This window comes from Theropithecus gelada, chromosome 4 (genome assembly GCF_003255815.1).
Source record: "Theropithecus gelada isolate Dixy chromosome 4, Tgel_1.0, whole genome shotgun sequence".
NCBI lineage: Eukaryota > Metazoa > Chordata > Mammalia > Primates > Cercopithecidae > Theropithecus > Theropithecus gelada.
The window spans coordinates 143,483,517-143,504,105 of record NC_037671.1 but is presented as its reverse complement, the minus strand read 5'-3'; the positions used below and the strand labels follow the sequence as shown (position 1 = coordinate 143,504,105).

General features: G+C 39.6%; 2 protein-coding genes across 2 annotated transcripts in view; one reads left to right on the top strand and one right to left on the bottom strand.

Annotated features, from left to right (window-relative positions):
• The window catches only part of MCM9 (minichromosome maintenance 9 homologous recombination repair factor), a 120,604-nt gene that overhangs the window by 23,652 nt on the left and 76,363 nt on the right, over positions 1-20,589 (top strand). The window lies entirely within an intron of this gene.
• ASF1A (anti-silencing function 1A histone chaperone) lies at positions 2,440-17,957 on the bottom strand. The gene is made up of 4 exons (XM_025383235.1): positions 17,405-17,957; positions 10,747-10,862; positions 5,814-5,990; positions 2,440-4,211 (listed from the first exon to the last, which is right to left on the bottom strand). The coding sequence occupies exons 1-4, from the start codon at positions 17,511-17,513 to the stop codon at positions 3,999-4,001; spliced, it is 615 nt and encodes a 204-aa protein (XP_025239020.1). The 5' UTR covers positions 17,514-17,957; the 3' UTR covers positions 2,440-3,998.

Below are 20,589 nucleotides of genomic sequence, written 5' to 3'. Positions count from 1 at the left end.
CACTTTACCAAGTAGATAGATGGCATACAGCTTAAGGCATTTTCATGCTTATAAATCTGATAGGCAACAGTAGCGCCTACTGAAATTTCTCAGGTAGGGAATGTTTATTAGTATGTGGAAAATATACTTTCATCATTGCAATGTGGAGCTTCATTCATAAGTTGTAATGATTCTTTAGCAAGTACATTAAAAAACCTTTGCAGGTAGAATGTCAAGATTTGATTATAAATAAAGTGACCTAGCAAATTTAGAAAAAAAAAATTAAAAAAAAAAATGTTTCGGCCAGGTGCAGTGGCTTGCACCTGTAATCCCAGCACTCTGGGAGGCTAAGGCAGGCGGATCACGAGGTCAGGAGATCAAGACCATCCTGGCTAACACAGTGAAACCCCGTCTCTACTAAAAATACAAAAAAATTAGCTGGGCGTGGTGGCGGCGCCTGTAGCCCCAGCTACTCAGGAGGCTGAGGCAGGAGAATGGCGTGAACCTGGGAGGCGGAGCTTGCAGTGAGCTGAGATCACACCACTGCACTCCAGCCTGGGCGACAGAGCAAGACTCTGTCTCAAAAAACAAACAAACAAACAAACAAAAAGTAGGTTTGATGCTATTTTGTATTTTTACAGTTTTGACTGGGTGATGTTTCTGGTCTTCTAAAAACAGACTCTTGGCTTCACACATTTTAAAAGTGTTTGCTGCTTGTTAAGGAAGTCAGATTAACTTCCACTGGCCTAATGAATGCTCAAATTTCTAATGAGAAACTTACACTTTAAAATTTATCATACAACAGAAAATGGCCCATTAATGGTCCTATATAAGTGGAAAACTGTTATTAAAGGGGTCTCAGGTTTTGACATATAAACAGTGTATTAGCCGTCGACAAGAATGGATCTTTGGAATTGAGAAGAGTAGACAAACTTCAGGATACTAGGCACGAATATATAAAGAACATTTCCCATGCATTTTAAATCCGTATGACCCAGTGTTCTAAGTTCTGTATAAAATGACACCAACAACAAATAAAGACGTTCCCCAAGTAATTATGTGGAATGTTTCCTAATTATGTAGAGTGTCAAGAAAATCTAGTGGATGACTGGTAATTTCAGAGTATTTGGGCAGTTTGACAGTGAATTGCTGCTGATTCACTGGATTAGTGAATTAGTATAAAAGTGTATTAGCACATTTCCTCCTTTGTAATGCAAAGATCATAATCCAAATATGAAAAAACAAGTATAGGGAATATAAATTTTATGGTTGCAGAATAGTTATTGCTACTTCTGGTCTACCCAAAGGGCCAGACTAGCCTTTCTTCAGATTGTGTATTGCAACCCATTATAGAGATGTAAAAGTCAATTCAGTGGGTCAAAACCAGCACTTTCAAAGTGAAATACAATAAAAAATACCAAAATACTGCATAGTAAAGGTATACTAAGGGTGTGTTTTCATGAAAATTTTTAACAAAATTTTTATGGAGTCGTGCTTTTTTTTTTTTTGAGATAGAATCTAGTGCTCTGTTGCCCAGGTTGGAGTGCAGTGATACAATCTCGGCTCACTGCAACCTCTGCTTCCTGGGTTCAAGTGATTCTCCTGCCTCAGCCTCCTGAGTAACTGGGATCACAGGTGTGTACCACCACACCTGGCTAATTTTTGTATTTTTAGTAGAGACAGGGTTTCACCATGTTGGCCAGGCTGGTCTTGAACTCCTGACCTCGAGGGATCCACCCGCCTCAGCCTCCTCAAGTACTGGGATTACAGGCGTGAGCCACTGTGCCTGGCCCTAACCTTTTTGTACCATGGATTATGGTAAAAAGTTTTGATAACTGCTGCCATAGACATGCTTGGGAAAGCTAGAAACCCCAAATCCTAAAATTAGATGGTACAGTTATATGGGAGCCTAAAGTTGTATAAGGTTATGAATGGGCAAATAAATGCATGCATACTTCTTCAGACTTCTGTAATGTTTTCTCAGCCCAAATAATACCCTTATTGCCTCCATCTTAGTGGCATAAGTCATTGGTTCATGTTTATATTCTCAGGACACAGCTATTTACTATGATCAAAAGGGTGGAAAACAGTTCTTCGGATGTAGGATCGGTAAATGAGGCTAGACCAGAGGGGGAAAAAAAAACAACCTATGTGCTAGTTTCTTAGTTTCTAATATTTGAAGTCTAAATCTATTTTCAGTCATTAATTTAAGAAAATTCTTAAGAGTGATAAAATTTAAGATAACAAAAGGTAATGGTTTGCATGTCCCAAGCTTAAGTGAAAATTGGTTGTCCATTTACAAATTGATACAAAAACCTAACCCTTTGATGTCACTACAAATAGATTGTTATAATTAGAATAAAAACTCAGCAGTAAATGGCTTTATTTGGTGATTTGGCTATATATGCTTTATTTCTAATAAGCACATGTGTTGTTCCTATTATATTAACCACTGAGCTCTTTGTTGGAAAGTAATGCTTTTATTTTCATTTTAATATTTTAACATTTTTCTTTTAATTGCAATTAGACAAATGAGATTTTCTTTATATAGTTTTAACAGTCAAGTATTTTACTTTTAAAATCTATGAACTAGTTAATGGACAATATTTTAATAATCTGGTATATTAAATTCAAAGTTTAACATCTGGCAAAACTTTTGCTTCACAAATTCACTTTTTTAGAATGATAGGAAATATATACAACTCAGAATCCGTATTTAGACAAATGCCCTTTTCCTTTCCTCAACATAAAAGCTTTAAAAAGTGCAGTATAAAAGTTTTAGATATGAAGGCACTGCATAACCTGCATCATATGGCTGTCTTGCTTAGCTGCAAGAATAATGAAAATATTCTACCCTTAATTTTATGGAGCATAAGAAAATTTTTGAGGAAGGACTTAACTCTCAAAGAAAAAGAAACCTTTTACCCCATTTAGTTAATTAATTCCTTTCCAAGATTGCTTTTCAAAAACTTGTTGGAAAAGCTATCTAGAGTACGTCAACCACAAATATGCCTGATCTCATTCTGCATGAGTGTCAGAGGAAATGGGGAAGAGTACTACAGGTGTGAAAATATATATATTTCCAAAATAGTAACATATCTATTATGATAAAGCTAAATATACCTTTCTAAATCCATGGTTTTTATATAAATATTGCCAATAACATGATCTATTAAAAGAATTTTTAAAGTTCACGGTATTTTTAGAAATCAAATGAACAAATTTGAGCCATTATAATCTCCTATTCTTAAACATAGAGAGTTTGTATTTTCTCCCGATACCGTATTTGGTCTTAAATTCATTGGGCAATAATGATGTATGATTCAAGAAATGCTGATATTCTGAACTCTGTTATAAAAACAAAAACCATAGCCAGGGAACCTTTTAAACAATTAGCCATGTTTGTTATTTTCTTACAAAGCAAATCAAATGCTCTCCAACATCACATGAACTATAATAGTAGCCATAAGAGGCTTCATGGTGGCTTGGAAAATTGGATCCTCAAGTTCTTGGTAGCATATAGTTGATTTCAAATCCCCTTTTTAAGGACATGCCAAAAAAGAATGGAAATCTGCCCCTTAAATTAAAATGATACTACTATATGTCTTCACGGGAAGAAACATTTTAGTTGAAGTAAACTTTGTTCTTTCAAAGGCCAGTAAAATAGTCATCCAAAGATTTTGTCCCGGAGGCCAAGACATCTTTACAACCTGGTCTAATGATTCATGTTTCTTTATAAGTGCTTTCATTACATATACAGGAGAAGAAAATAATATATATGCTTTAATCAGATTAGTTTCAGAACAAATAAAATAACACATTAGAGAAAAAAATTACTTAAAAATAGTTGTATTTATATTCCACAATTTGTTCAAATACTGGTTTTCTTATAAACTTTCTACAGGATGTTTTTAAACAAATTCTTCACATTGTGTTTTGACTATGTACTTACGGAATTTCAGGGAAATAGTTCTGTGTATTTTTAATAGCTTAATTTGTACTAAAGGGATGGTAGGTGGTCACATGCAGTCCATGTGGGATTCTAACATGACATTTAGTGAGTTTTCTGATGTGGACCATCCCTTTGATGCTGAAGGTAATGCATCTGTTGAAAGAAGTGACTGTAGATTTGGATTACTGCTCTCTGCATCTTCCAGTTTTTCTGTGTTGTCTTCCCAATTAATGTGGAATCTTGTGACCCTGGGATTAGATGCCAAAATATTCCTTTGAAGCTAGAGGAAAAAGGAAACATCCAGATGGTAAACACTACAAAAGTTAAATCACCATATACAAATAGGAGCTTACTAAAATGGTTCCTATTATTACTTCTAAAGGGCCAAGTTCATATACAAAGGTATAATTCAAGTTAAGTACCTTAAATATAACTAATAAGGACTAGGGCTGTAGCAAAGAAGTTATTTTAGACGAACAGAAACAATATACGGAGAATCTGAGGGGATTCGTCTGGCTTTTTAACTACTTAACTCCTATACTTCTGTTTTCTAAAAGAAAGAATCTCCTCTTTTTTGAAAGTGAATGCTTTAGAAGATGCTTTATTTAACAAGCTATGTTGTTTAGATATGTTTTCAAGGAAAATGAAAAATTGTCAAATACATATTATTATTATTAATGGTTTCCTACACCTTTTAAAGACAGCTCATTCTTAGAAACAGTCCCGTTTCTTTTCTTTTGTGCTATACAAGGTGCTTCAGAGATAACAAATTGGATCAATGGAAGGTACCACAACAAGGGTGAAAAATAGTTCTGCCTTATTATCAGAAAGGAGAACATGAGAACATTCTATTCTGTTGCCATGTAATTTTTCCTGCATGGTCTGGCAGATAGTGCCATGTTCAACTTCATTTACTGTGTACTCTCACAAAATCACCAGTTACTAAACTGTTATAGTTCCCAGTGAAAAATCAGAAAGTACTAAGTATCTTTAAGAATACTGAATCATAGATTTCATCTTCTCACTCAGAATTTAAGCTGTTTTCAGTTACCAGAAATATTTAAGACCATTAGTTTAACTTCTAAGAATAGCAGATAAAGCATGTAGGTGTTTTGAGATAACTGTGTTCATAGAAAAAACAAACACAAAACTTTCTCTCACAATTTTGGGAAGAGTTACACACAAAAATATCATCATTGAATAATTAGTACAACAGAAATGAATTTGTATGTCCTAAAGGTTGAAATGAACAGAATCATGATGGGAATAATCAATATGGCAAATGCTATACAGAAAGCCATAAACAAAGGCCTGTCTCTTACAAGAAGTACTTTCGCTGGGCGCGGTGGCTCACACCTGTAATTCCAGCACTTTGGGAGGTCGAGGTAGGCAGATCACCTGAGGTCAGGAGTTCAAGACTAGCCTGGCCAACATGGTAAAACTCCGTGTCTACTAAAAATACAAAAATTATCCGGGTGTGTTGGTATACACCTGTAGTCCCAGCTACTTGGGATGCTGAGGCAGGAGAATCGCTTGAACCTGGGAGGAAGAGGTTGCAGTGAGCTGAAATCACGCCACTGCACTCCAGCCTGAGCAACAGGGCAGGGCACTATCTCAGAAAAAAAAAGAGGTACTTTCATTTTTCTAAACCATCAGAAATGCTCAAGGTGTCTGCCTACATTAATTACTAATGACTCATCTGAAGGTAGGGTTTAAAGTCATCCATGGTAATGTAACAATAATTAGTTTGCCCAGTTGGCATAAGGATCTCAGATTTATTTTATCTCAAAGCCATTTTAATAGTATACTATGAAATTGCAATAGCAACTGCTTTAAAAATTGCATAGTAAAAGTAGTTAAAAAGGAATAGTAAGAACATTACCTTAGAAAAGTCTGGTTTTACTGGCGGATTTTCCCTTAATTCTGTCTCAGTATATTCATTATTTACATAATAGCCAACTCTAATAAATTCTTGTCCTCGATAGGTACAAGTAATTAGCACAACAGTTACGCCTACTGCATCTGCATCTGGAATGAGTCCTGGATTAGGTGCATCAGCCTAGAATAAATTAAAAAGAAAAGAAACACACACACACAAAAGGCTGTTAGTGGCAGGCAAGACTGGAGTTTGTTACCTAGAACCATCAGTTGAGGACGCAACAACAAAAACTTGGAAATCATACTGAGAAGGAAAATGCTCATTTTTGACTGACTTATAATAAGCTGGAAAAGACAGTTCATGTTTCACCACAGCATACATAAGGACCCTCGATACTTGAAAGCATGACTACACTTCTAAAAGGAAGAAATTCTGGCTACACTGCGTGGTGATTCATGAAGGATTATACACTATTCATTATAAAACCTTTATAGTCAGCAATTGATTTTAACCTTTTCAGTCATTATTTTCAGACCTAAATTAATTAAGTATTATCTCCTCATAGCCTGTTGGTCACAAATGTTTATTATACCAGTTTCCCTCTCCAACCCAGGATACTTATATTCTCATACCCACTCAACCACCCCCACAGGTATTCTAATAGTAAATTAGTATAAAACTGAAAATGAGGCTGAGTACGGTGGCTCAGGCCTGTAATCCCAGCACTTTGGGAGGCCGAGGTGGGTGGATCACAACGTCAAGAGATTGAGACCAACCTGGCCAACATGATGAAACCCCGTCTCTACTAAAAATACAAAAATTAGCTGGGCATGGTGCCACACACCTGTAGTCCCAGCTACTTGGGAGGCTGAGGCAGGAGAATCAGTTGAACCTGGGAGGCAGAAGTTGCAGTGAACTGAGATTGCACCACTGCACTCCAGCCTGGCAACAAAGTGAGACTCCGTCTCAAACAAAACAAAACTGAAAATGAGATGGAAATAGCTACATAGCAGATTTTCAAAAAATATTAATAACCCTCTATTATGAATAGTTACTTTGCTAGACTCTACAATATAGTATGCTGTTTAAACCACACATAATGTGGAAACCAATGAAGGTAAAGATTGTTTTAGGCAGATGTCAAAGACCTTGTTTTAAATCAAGCTATTGTAAGGTGAACCTTGAGGAATGCAAAAGTAAATTGAGTTAGACTAGACTAAGAGCATGAGTGAAGGTCATGGTCCCATCCACCGTAGTGTGCAGGATAGTAATGAGATGACCGAATGGAAGGAGCCATAGGCTGGGGAACACAGGCAGTGATGGCTGAGGCATCTGAGGCAGCCATTCTGGGTGGTAAATGGATCAAGTCCCAGCAAATTAGCTTACCTGTTGCCAGGGCACCAAGGAATATTCCTGGGCCTAGATGAGCACTTTAGCCAATGCCTTAGCTTGGGAAAGTTGAAGACTAATGTTTACTGTATCCTTAACACAGGTAGATGATACAAAAAGGCATAAAATTGCTACCTAGTGTCCTAGGCTAAAAATCTCAGTCACGCTCACTCCCTTATCTCCTATATCTAGTCAGTCTCAGCATTTTTCATTTCTGGAGGCTGAATTCATGTCATCTCCTATCTGGAATATTGCTTAGAATTTTCTAACTGATCTCCCCAGCTGTAGCCTATCATTTGCACTGCTACCAGCATTAACACAGATCTGTTCCTTTCTCTTTGGTTTTAAAACCTCAGATTATTAAAACCCTCAGATGAGTATTCCCTTTTCTAAAGGATAAAATCTCAGTTCTTTAACTTCATTGATAAGGCCCTTCTCAGTTTGTCTCCAACCAACATCTCCATTCGTACCTCCTTTAACTCCACCCTTGTTCTAGAGATATGAATTACACAGGTTCTTTAAAACTTGGTGATAAATCTTTCACACTCTGTCCGAGCACAGTGGCTCATGCCTGTAATCCTAGCACTTTGGGAGGCTAAGGTGGGCGGATCACTTGAGCCCAGGAGTTTGAGATTATCCTGGGCAACATGGCGAAACTCCATCTCTACAAAAACAAATTTAAAAAATAAATATTTCACCCCCTGTGCTTCTAACATACTGTTCCCTTGGCCTGAAAGGTCCTTTTCTCACATCCTGAAAAATTCAACTTTTAATCTTTTTTGGAGCTTACATTGAGTGTATTCTTAGTGATGCCCTTTCTAACTCAGAAGGTAGAATCAATAGATTCCTTTTTTATGTGCTGATATTTCTTGTCACAAATTCTTTAAGAATGTATGCCCTGTGATCTAAACATGTTTATTTTTCAGTCTTCTCTTCTAGATGCTACGCTTTATCCAGGGCAGGAGTCCCATCCAGTTCATCTTTATAATCTCATGTGTGGCTCAGCTCTGAGCACTTATTATTTTGGAATTCATCGGTAACTCAGTTCCTGTCCCAAAGGGGTTTATGATCTCTTTGGCGAGACACCAGGATAGGGACAGCCAGCCTTGTCCTGGAGAATATGCTGTTTGTCTTAGAGATTCTACACAACCCTGTGCAGAGGGGTTAGATTACTTCCAGTGTACCCAAACGGATTCTAATATACCTGGAAGTGGGTGGAGATAGGAAATACATAATAGTTCAGTACTGCTATGAGAACTCTTCCCCCATATTGCTTCCCTTCAGTGAATTGGTTCTAGGCGTGTTTCTGTTTTAAAATCTGTTGTAAATATAAAACATTTTTTTAAAACCATTTTACAATTTGAAAAGGATTCATTTTGAGCAAATTTGAGTAGAGAAACTTGCAGGCCTTTCAAATAATTTAGGATGCAGAAGTGATGAGCAGAGATCTTTGTTTTGACTGTAGCTGGCAATACTAGGCAGATGTCTGGACATCTTCCTGGTAGCCTTTGACTCATTCAGAAAGACATGTTTAACCATTTAGAGAGGCAAAATTGTGGCAGACCAGGAGATTACTATAGCAGTTTTAAAACCCAAAACAAAAGCTGTAATTTAGTCTCTTTCTGTTGATAATGGTGAATTTTGCAAAACCTTCAGGCTGAATATACATTGTGCCTCCTCTGTTCTTTTTTGCAACATGTACACTGACACCAAGGTAAAACTACGTGAAGATCACTGGCAGGAAATGCTTTTGAATACATTTTTTTCCTATAGCACTTTCAGCCAAAAGCTTAGGAGTATGCTTAATAACAAACACAAAAGATTTTCAGGGTTTGTTTCAATAACAAGGCATTTATTTGTAAGTTCTTATAGTAGCAAAAAAAAAACAAAAACAAAAAACAAAAAACCAAAGGTGTATCAGTACATGTCAACCCAGGTTTCTTTTACTGTATCATGAATTATCAGTAAAGTATGGGTTCCCCAGGCCTGTGGGTCAAAGCAAGTCCTGCTTTTTTATATAACAATTTCAAGAAGTTAAGAGAATAAAAATGTAGTTCTAATTATAGGAATAGGGCACTATTTATGAGTGAGTTGAGTGTACTGTTTTATTCCCCATCACATTTTAATGAGATAGAATATTATCCACATTTTGTAGAAGACTGGAGTGACTAAGGGAGGAGGTTAGGCAGGTAAAGTCACACAGCAATAAGCAGAGGTGTCGGCATTTGACCTGTATCTGTAACTGCAGTGCTTCCTCCTGCAGGGCATTGTGTTACCCATGTCTCTTACAGGGTTATGCACTCACACAACTTTGATTAACAGCACTTTTAACTCATGTATTTAATTAGTATATTTGAGCTTTTCTTAGCTATTTCTTTTAGATACAGTAAATTATGTGTTGCTTTTTAATCAAAAGTACTACGGCTAGGAAACCAAGATTCTAAATTCTGTATTTAGGACAGGGGAGGGAAAGGTAGCAGCTCTAGAGATAGCATGTGTCTAAGTGATTCTTTGCCAGTTTCTGATAGGATTATTTGACCAACAGTTTTCATTTAAATTGGTCCCATCTGTGAAGTGAGAAAACAGAGGTCAGGCATAGGAAGAGTTAGATTTTCTTTCTGGATTAAGTCTTTTCAGTGAGTTCCACTTAACTGATGGGACTTTGTTGGGTTGAAATACTTGTAACAGAAATTAATAGTAGTTTTAAAAAACCTATGGCTAGTTACTCTTTGGTCTATTACAAATATCTCTCTTATAAAGAAGCATGCATAATTGAGGAATAATTGAATGGTTTCATATAGCAATTTAACATGGATTAAAAGAAATAACACTTTTGAATATAGAAGACAATGTCTGAAGCCTTGGTATAGATCCAAATACTCTCAGTGGTATCTAAGAACATAATTTTTATGACTAGAACTTCTCCTCACAAATACCTAGTGGGGTAGTAAATTTGCAAAAGTAGTCCTCTATAAGATAATGTAGATTATTAGATGCTTTAGTAAACTCTGGAATGTCATTCCAGTGATCCAAGACCACACATCTGTATCCACTAAACATATCTGTTAACCTAGCTCAACTACTGATTATGCTGAAATAAAGTTGTTTTTGTTACATCATCAGTTATAGTGGCTAAAACCATAAACTGAAGATGCATATTACTGACAATGCCAGTTAGTTTTAGATATTTTGAATCCATGTTTTGGGATGCTAGACAGCCACCTTGGAAGTCTGATACTTAGATGCTATTCACAGGAAGAGCCCAAAATTCACCACCCTGTGTGCCATGATACAGTATAAAGTTTACTGCAGGCTGTGCATCTCCCTAAAATAAACATCACATTAACATCTCTCAGCATATAAAACCAGGAAGTAAGAGTTCCTTTGTGACACAGAGACTGCCTAAAACAAGATGGAAACAGATTAAAAGTAAATGCAGCAGAAACAGAGTTATTTAACCCAAAAGGAAAGGGATAACAGTTATAATAGATAATATAGTCTACTTCAAAACATATGTGGCATACATATTTACCAAGATTAATCTTACCTGAAATACAAACATATGCCTTCCTGCAGGAACAGGGCCCACTAAAACAGAGTCTAAAACTTGATCATATTCTTCACTTTCTGCAGAGCCCACATAGATAATTTTCCATTCCAAGTCTAGGGTTAAAAAACCAAAGCATTACTTCATATTCAGTAATTACATTACCAGATGACATCAAAGACCCTTTTAATGTCCACTTAGCCACTTACTGGCTGTTAGGCTTCTCATGGCAATCCAGAAAGGCAGTGAAATGCTCTTTATAAAGTTCTTACCAGAGTTCATACTTTATATCAGAGTTTCTCAAAATATTCTTTTGTGAAACACTAGTTCCTAGACAGTGCCTCACAAACAAGATAACATAGCCAAACACTTGGGAAATGCTGTAAACCTTGAGGATTCATAAAGCACACTGGCATAGTAAATTTTCTGAGACATCCTTCAGTAAAGAATACCAGTAACATTAATCCAGCATTTCCCAAATTTATTTGGCTATGGAATCCCCCTTTTTTTGTATGTCATCTTTTAATGTCCTCCTCAACACACTTTGGAAGGGCAGCCCTATACTATGTTGCAGAGATCTAAATAATCACAGAGCTCCAAAGTAGAAAAATTATTAGTAAAACCTCCCTTGTGGCTCAGAAGTAAGTGGCTTCAGCTCATCAACTGTCTAAAGGATGACGATGGGGTTTTTCCCTTATGGCACCCCCGTGTCGTACATTCTTTAAATTGGGAAGAGGAAACCAAGATCTTTACACCACGTGATACAATAGAGTATACACAGCGGAGATAGGCAGGAGGAAAAGACATTCATTCAGGTGCAACTCAAGGCGTTACATGTAATTCAATATAGCAGATTTTACTGAGCATGCTTTACAATGTGTTCTGTGAAGTGAACCCAGAGATGAGTAGAACTCTTTGGAGGAGTCTCCTGTTTAGTCGGGGAAGAAGATAACTTTGTAATACAAACTATCTCTGAGAGACCTCTTCATATTCTTTACATATTTTGCACTGTGGGGCCTGCCTCTTGCATTCAACACACTGTTACATAAGCACTCCCAAAGGGTGAGTTTCTGGGTCACTTTTGACAATCTAGTTAGTGCCATCATGTGTTGCCATTTTTGTGTAACTGTAGATAATTTTGTTCCCTAAGTTGATAATAGAAATAGTAACGTACTGCTCATTTATATTGTATTGTAAACTACAATCAACTGAAAGGTCCTTTTTTATTTTCTCTTATTAAGTCACTAATCACTTTCTGAGGACCTATTATGTCATGGCTCTGTCCTAGAACTAGACCATTTATATTTCCAGCTTCCAGCACATTTCCAGATGCAGGGTGCTGCATCTGACATCTCCTGAGATCATCTGTTGATGGAGATAGAGAGGAAATAGGCAATATAAGTATCTCATCAGAGGGAACGGCAAATACAAAGGCCAGAGGTAGGGTACACTTGGCAAGAAAAAGCAAGGAGGCCAGGGCTGGAACAGAATGAAAGCAAGGGGGAAAGCAACTAACTCTATAATTGAGGATGAGGGGAACAGCCAGATCATGTGGTTTTGAAGGCCATCATAAGGACTCTGGCTTTCACACTGAGTGGCATGGGAAGCCATCGGAGGGTTTTGAGCAGAGCAGTAACAGAAGCCAACTTTCATTTTTTTTTTTTTTTGAGATGGAGTCTCGCTGTGTCGCCCAGGCTGGAGTGCAGTGGCACAATCTCCGCTCACTGCAAGCTCCGTTGCCTCCCAGGTTCACGCCATTCTCCTGCCTCAGCCTCCCAAGAAGCTGGGACTACAGGTGCCCGCCACCACGCCCGGCTAATTTTTTTGTATTTTTAGTAGAGACGGGGTTTCACCGTGTTCACCAGGATGGTCTCGATCCTGACCTCGTGATCCGCCCACCTCGGCCTCCCAAAATGCTGGGATTACAGGTGTGAGCCACCACGCCTGGCCCCAACTTTCATTTTAAAAGGAATGCTTTGATTGCTGTGTTCAATATAGAATGTAAGAGGACAAGGGAAGAAACAGAATATCTCAACAATTGAGGCAAGAAATTATAGTGGCATGGACCTCATGTGGCCATGGGGCTGTGCAACAGTTATATTCTGGATAAAATTCTTAAGATGAAAGCAGCAGGAGCCACTTTTGCAGGGGGGTGACATGGGGTGGAGGAACAATCAGGAGTTCATTTTAGACATATTTGAGATGTCTGCTATCTAAGTAGAGATACTGAATAGGCAGGATAAAAATTTGGAAACTGTCAATGATATGTTAAGCCGTAAAAATACATAGGCTTGCTCTAAGGAATGAGATTCGAGACCTCCAAAGATAAGAGGACAAATAAACAAAGTAAGTTACAAAACAAGTGGCAAATGAGGTAGGTGACCCAAAAAGCAAGTGAAGAAACTGTTTTAAGCAAGTGGTGTGAAAGGTACTAAACTAGCCAAGTGAGGATAAGACTAAGAATCATCACATAGAGTGGCTGGGCACAGTGGCTCACGCCTGTAATCCCAGCATTGTGGGAGGCTGAGGTGGCTGGATCGCTTGAGGTTAGGAGTTTGAGACCAGCCTGGCAAACATGGTGAAACCCATCTCTACTAAAAATACGAAAATGAGGAGTGACACATGCCTGTGGTCCCAGTTACTCGGGAGGCTGAGGCACAAGACTCGCTTGAACCCAGGAGGCGGAGGTTGTAGTGAGCCGAGATCGCGCCACTGCACTCCAGCCTAAGCAACGGAACTAGATTGTCTCCAAAAAAAGAGAAAAATTATCACATAAAGGTTTTCATAAATTTTAATTTTATATATAATTGTACCACTACATATAACGCCCCTGGATCCTAAGTGGTATAAATTGGCATTTGTGGACTGGCATAGGAACACAGCCATAATTTATAAACCTATTTTAGAACATACCTACTATATGCTGGGTATTAATCCTGCCACTTCTTACCTATTGTTTAAAGCTCAACAGCTTCATCATATGGATCAAATTATCACCATTATGCAAATAAGTTGAGACTCTGAGAAGTAATCTACACAAATTCATAGTTTGTACATCAAAGAATCAGAATCCAAGCTATGCCTACAAACCCTGGGCTTCTTCTGGAAACCTAACTGGGAAGATAAGATAAATTCTTTCTAGCTCTGAAGTTAGCAGTGGAATAAGGGAATTTATTTGCAGGGGAAGTGAGAGCAGAGGCGATGGTGAGATAATCTTGCCTTAACAAGAATAGGCTGCAACTCAGGGAACACTCGTACATTGATTTTTATGTTTATGGGATGCTTGCTATAGTTACTGAGTTTTACATGCTCAGTACTTTTTTATACATGAGCATCAGTTTTTTTTTTTTTAAACCCAGCTTTCATTTAATTCCTCTGCCCCCTGTATTTGAGGGAGAAAGGGTAAGGTCAGATGCTTTACATAAGTTCTCAGGTGAAGAAATCTGTTCATTTATTTTAACATTAACTTTTATTTAATCACAGTAATCATGATTAAATGATTTACCCAGCCTGAAAGTATTTCCATTTGTGGTGAGAGTGAGTGAATGAGGGAAGTCATCAAGGGAATTTTTAGCTAATTACACTACTTGGGAAGACCTGTGGTCTAGTGGAAAGTATGTAGGCTTTGGAATTAGAACAAGCTGAAGTTGGAAAGTATGAAACACCGTGCTCAATTCTAGTATAAGTATTCAATTGAGAGTAGCTGTAATTAAGATTATATATAAATTTAAGAATGGCAGGATGGTCAATCAAAACTTGTACAGGCTTGGTAACCATCAAGCACATCCAGCCAGGATCTCAGGCTGTCTTAACCCCTGATATAAGCCCTATATTAGAAAGAATCAAATTATCTTAAGACCAGATATCCCTCACAGCTTTTTCTGAAGCAAAGCTACAGAGCAGCTCTTAAAGAAAAGTAAATGTTTGGGGGCTATTGACGAAAGTATGAAAAATGGTGGCCAAACTCTGCTTTGAGACTTGAGGCAAAATAACTTACAAAGAAAATTCTTTTCAAAATATTCTATAGTTTGGGCTGGGTGCAGTGGGCTCACTATAATCACACCACTTTGGGAGGCAGGGGTGGGAGGACTGCTTGAGCCCAGGGGTTCGAGACCAGCTTGGGCAACATGGCAAAACTCCATCTCTACAAAAAATTAAAATATTAGCCCAGTGTGGTGGCACATTGACTATGGTCCCAGCTACTCAGGAGGCTGAGGTGGGAGGATTGCTTGAGCCCAGGAGGTTGAGGCTGCAGGTAGCTGTGTTTGCACCACTGCACTCCATCCAGCCTGAGTGCCAGAGCCAGACTGTCTCATTTAAAAAAAAAAAAAAAATTCTATAGTTTAAGAACAGAATTTTTAAAAGAACTATAATATAAAAGTATGGAACCTATAAGAAGCCTTTGCTAAGTAAACTCAATTTCCTTAATCCACATAGCCTCTAGGTGGAGTATACAGGCATGGCACCTTTTTGAAAGATTCCTTTGCAGCTTCAGTATGACTCAGCTTAAAATATTTTTTAAAATACTAAATAAATGCTCAGTAATGGTGCCTAGGAAGTGAAATATACCATTGGAAATAAGTATATTTTTGACACCAGTACTGTAAAACCCTGATGTGATTCAGCTGGGTTCTGAATGGATCCCAGTTAAAAATGGAACATGTTTTGGCTTTATGAATGGCTGGTTTCATCTATGCAATGTAAAAGCCCTGTAACGACATCCTGAGTCATCTATCTTCTTTGTTCAGAGCTGACTCCTAAAATGGAAGGCATCACTTGAGAAATACCTGTAATTTGAAGAACTTCTGGTAGTATATTTGAAAAACACTGTGGTGTAAGTTGGAATGGACCGATCAATGGTTTTTCTTTTGTCTATTTTTATATGCAGTTGGCAATAAAAAAAAATTACTGACTGTTGGGTGTGAAAAATGGGCCTGGTAGCTGCAATGCTTATATTCATAGTAGTATCATACAGATGACTTCAGAGTAATAAGAAAAATACCCCTAAGTGTTATCAATGGCCTATTTGAAATTATTTTAATAAATGAATCATCTTTCAAAATTTGCCCTATATATGTATGTGCATTTATGCTCATATAGGTTTACCAAAAAAAAAAAAAAAACCCCACAGAGGGGCACATGTTAAAGTAGTAATTGTGATTACCTAAAGGAGATAGGGGAAGGCATTGAGTATAGAGAACTGTTAACTTTATATATGCCTGTACAACTTTCTAAAAGTTTATTACAATGATATATATTGTTTTATAATTAAAATTAACCTTACATATGATATATACATTTTAGAGATTAAAAACTAGTTTTTAAAATGAAAAGTTTTACATGCCACGATTAGCCAAATCATCTTCAGAGCATTTTAAAAATACACTTCTAGTTCAAAGAAGTATGTCCCTCATCGATGAAGTTAAACTATTTCCCCTTCAAAACTGGCAAATGAAGCACTGAATTACTTTAGTAAAATATAATTAAAGCAAAGATAATTGTTGTTTTAGCTTTCTAAATATTTATTACTAAACATATTAAGAATACGTATTTTTAAGACCTTAAAATACATGTAGAAAAAATACCAGGAATTCTTGGACTGACATGAGGAGTTTACCTTAATTTTATAGCCTACGTTTGTGTTTTATGTTTAGGGTATGTTCTGCATCTGGATGTGGAGTTATTTTAGATTTCAACACGCTCTTGAAGAAAGTCTTCTTTCAGACTATTTAGAAGGCAGAGATTAAGTCCTGGAAATTATTTAAGTATCTTATTTCTGCTCTTAGGCTCTTAGGTTAAATGTAACTTCCTAGCTCAGCTCTCTTTCTCTTCCTGAGATTAGCTTTTCGTCATTAGGGGAAAGGAGTCCACGTTGGTTGGGGAGCCTGCGCGCCAGCATCCCGGCGCATCCCGGGCACCGGCCGAACAGGACCGGCCGAACAGGACCCGCGGCCCCCGGGGAGCGCCGGCGCCCAGCCCGCGGCGCGGAGGGGCCGAGCCTGCGCCCGCCTCCCCCGCTGGTTGGTCGAGGAAGCCAGAAATCAGCGCGAGGACAGCCTCGCTCTCCTCCCCGAAGCGGCCAGGCATGGCCAGCCCGGAGAGTGCGGCGACTCCACCGTGAGCTCTCGAGAGTTACTGCCTGCCTTTCGCCGGGGGCAGGCGGGCGAAGGGGCAAGAAGAGGCGCCGTGCGCCGGGGTCGCTGGCCCAATTCTCGACTGGGGTAAGATGGCTCCGCTCCGAACTCGCCGGCGCGACCACACACACAGCCTCTCCCTTCCCAGCCTCCGTGCCCGGGCCCGGAGGGTCGCGGAGGCTGTTGGCGGCGCTGAGCCAGCCCGGCGCGACCCCAGGAGGCGCCGCGGGCGCGAGTGCGGGTCTCCGAGCTGCCCTCCCGCAGACAAAGCTGACAACATGGCTACCTCCGCTCCTCCGCTCAAACAAGTTCCTCGCAAGTTGAGCCCGGCAGGCGCCTGGGCTGCGGCGGAAAGCCGCGCGCGCCTCGGCGGCCGTCGACCATCAACTTCAAGTTTCCCTCCGCAGAGCAGCCCGCGGCCGCCCGGCGCCGAACACAGCCGCCCAGCGCGAGGCCGGGCCCGGGAAACTTTCAACGTCTGCAGCCCGCAACTGACAGCCCGGGCGCACGGGCGCCGCACTCACCTTCAGACAGGTCCTCGATGCACTCGAAGGTGATCTCGAACTGGAACGGGTTGTAGAAAGGAGAAGGGTTATCCAGCACCACTACATTGTTCACCTGAACCTTTGCCATATTTTGAAAAAAACACAAACAATGGGAACTGGGGCTGGTTGCGGCACAATAAAGTCCAGCGCGCGGCCGCTCGGGAGAGCGCAGACCCCCGCCCCAGCGCCGGCCCGACGTTGTGCAGCGGCGACTTGAGAAACTTTTTTTTTCCTCTTTTTATTTACACGGGAGCACTCCACAGTGTTTTGCAGCTTTCCTATTTCACTAAACTACAGCCCATTCTGCTCTGATAAGTAGCAGCGTTGCCCTCGATTGGCTGCACCCGAGCTCTGACCCTCCTCCTCCAGCGAGGGCCTCGGCAGCCAGCAAGATGGGCTCCCGCTCCCGGAATGGACTCGGAAACTTTAACTGCGGCTCCACCTGCTGGTGTGGATTAGGACAAAGGCGGAGAACAAAGTGAGTGGAATAAGGGCTGGGAGGCCCGCGCGGAGGCCGCCGGCGGCGGCGCGGAGAGGGGCGGCGGGGGCGTGGCCGCGGCGGGGAGGCGTGGCCGCGGCGGGAGGGCGCGATCCGGCCGACGCCCGCCCCTCCGGTTGGCTTCGTGTGGGTGTTTTGGCTTTTTTTGGTTTTTTGTGTGTTTTTTTGTGTTTTTTATTTTTTAACGCTCTTTTTACATCATTGCAACAGCTTTGCCGGCCTTGCTGAATTTAGCAGATGAGAATCGGTGTTTACACTGGGTTAGGTTCAGCTTTCTGTGTATCGGGTAGTATTTGGAGTAGAGAGAAAGATTGCCTGCAGGGGAAATAAATTGCATGTTATAGACCGATGTCAGCTCGAAAGGAGCAAAGCCATTTTGGAAATCTAGCTCTTGGCCAGTATCTACGTTTAGGCACGACAGCGCCGTTAAGCAACACAAAATGAAGGGCGAGGAATGATTTTCCACACACTGTGCTTGGAAAATTTAAATAGGTAACCTTTGGGCTTACACCTGGGCGTCTTCTTCGGAGTCCAGATCTGGAAAGTCCTAGAATAAGAAGAAAATCACAAGAGGTGTGATCAGTTATACCCTAGGTTACTGCCATTGGGAGAGCATAGCAGGAACATAAAAGGAGAAAATGGAAGTGTCAGGAGACCAACAGGGCAACAAACATAATAGAGATGGGGAAAAGAACACGAAGACATAGCAAGACATTCAAAAAAATTTCTGACCTAAACCATTAGTAAAGCAAATTCTGAGGAGCCCTTGCTTGCCTGTAACCAGTTGAGGTCTGAACTGAGGAAATGTTGATTCGTTTATGCTGCTTGACTACCATTGCGGGGAAAGAGAAAGCTTTAACACATTTGTGAGCCTAAACCGTTTCTATTACTAGTAAGTGGTATAAAGATTTGTTTTATTACCTGCTATCCATAAACCGTCACATTTTTCCTTAAATGTTGTGAATGAAACCACCAAACTTGGCCAAATTCAGAGAGAAAATTAATTCTGAAGTATCTGTTCTGGAAGAGTTTTCTCTTAGGATAGTGCCCAGAATTTTGATTTGTCATTCTTTGAGCATTGTTCATACTTAAGTAGGTGGCTTTTGATGAAACGTTTTCATCTGATGGTCTTTTGAAAGTTAATGTGAGACAGCTAATGTCAGCCCCTCCTACGTTTAGGAAGACCAGTTAGAGTGGGGAAGAGTTCCCTTTTTTTGTCACGGATTGAACAGTTAGATATAGGACCTACCAGGAAAGACTTCTTCAAGCCAGTTGTTTGTGACATTAGAGTATTAAGAGTCAAACTATGGTGATAGACACAGATTTTTGTGACTGATAAACCATATACTCTTCATTGTTATTGGTGCTGGTTCTAACACTAGCTAAGATAAAGTGGAAATTGCTATATGCTTAAGACACTCTGTATATGTAAGGTAAAATGACCATTTGAAGATTAAAACTCCTGTGAGACTGGTGTATGCAGCTGTCTGATTATCACAGGTACTCTTAAGAGGAGAGTCTAGTCATTCTCATAAAAATGACATTTTATGCTTGTTAAAATCAGGTGCATTTTGCAGTCTGACCATAAGTGTTACAGTGAGACTCGTTATAAAACTCACTTCTGGTGGATGTGCAGCATGAAGGACTGAAAAGATCTACCTGGATACCACTAATTTGGCTTATTTTCTTTGAAACTTTTCGTTTAACACGTCATATACCATATACAACAGTATTTAAGAAAAGATTCCCCGACATTTCACTGGAAGCTGCAAGAATTAGCTCCAGGCTTCTCCTGTCTTAACTCTTGTATTATTGCTTGTCAGAAATACTAAAGGGTCGTTGAACACTTTGTTCAATAGTTTCCTCACCATTGACACTACCTTACTCCAGGAGAGATCCAAAAGGATTCCTCACATATCTCCTGGCATATTTCTAATTTAACTGGTATGCTGTAGGAAAAAAAGAATTGTGAAAGCCTCTGTCTGGTTTCAGAGGCAATCAATAGGACCTGTTGCTGAACAACTTTGATGACTCCCAAACAGCTAATTGTACAACAGATGGGTCACTGTGAATGTCTTCCTTTATTAAGTACCCAAGGGAGTCCCACATGATGTTTGGAGGGCTGCATGGAATGTAATCCTCCAATCACTTCTCACTATGGGTTACTTGGGGGAAGGATGGCTAAGAGAGATTTTATCAGCTCTAAGATGAACAAAGCCTAAGCTAGTGCTTAGGGCAAAAATAAATGAACTAGTTACTTGTTTTAGACTGAATTATGTCTCCCCCAAATTCGTATGTTGAAGGACTAATCCCTGGTACCTCAGAATGTGACTGTATTTGGAGATTATAATGAGGTGGTTAGGGTGGGCCCTAATCTAATCTCACTGGCATCCTCATAAGGGGAAATTTAGATTTACAGAGAAGCACCAGGGTCACACGCACATAGAGGAAACACAGCAAAAAGGTGGCTATTTGCAAGCCAAGCAAAGAGGCTGTAGAATAAACCAAACCTGCCAACACTGTGATCTTGGATTTCTAGCTTCCAGAACTGTGAGAAAATAAATTTCTATTGTTTAAGCCACCCAGTGAGTGATATTTTGTTATGGCAACTCTAACAACCTAATATAGTTGTAAGATATTTTTCCCCTCAGAACTAAACTTATTT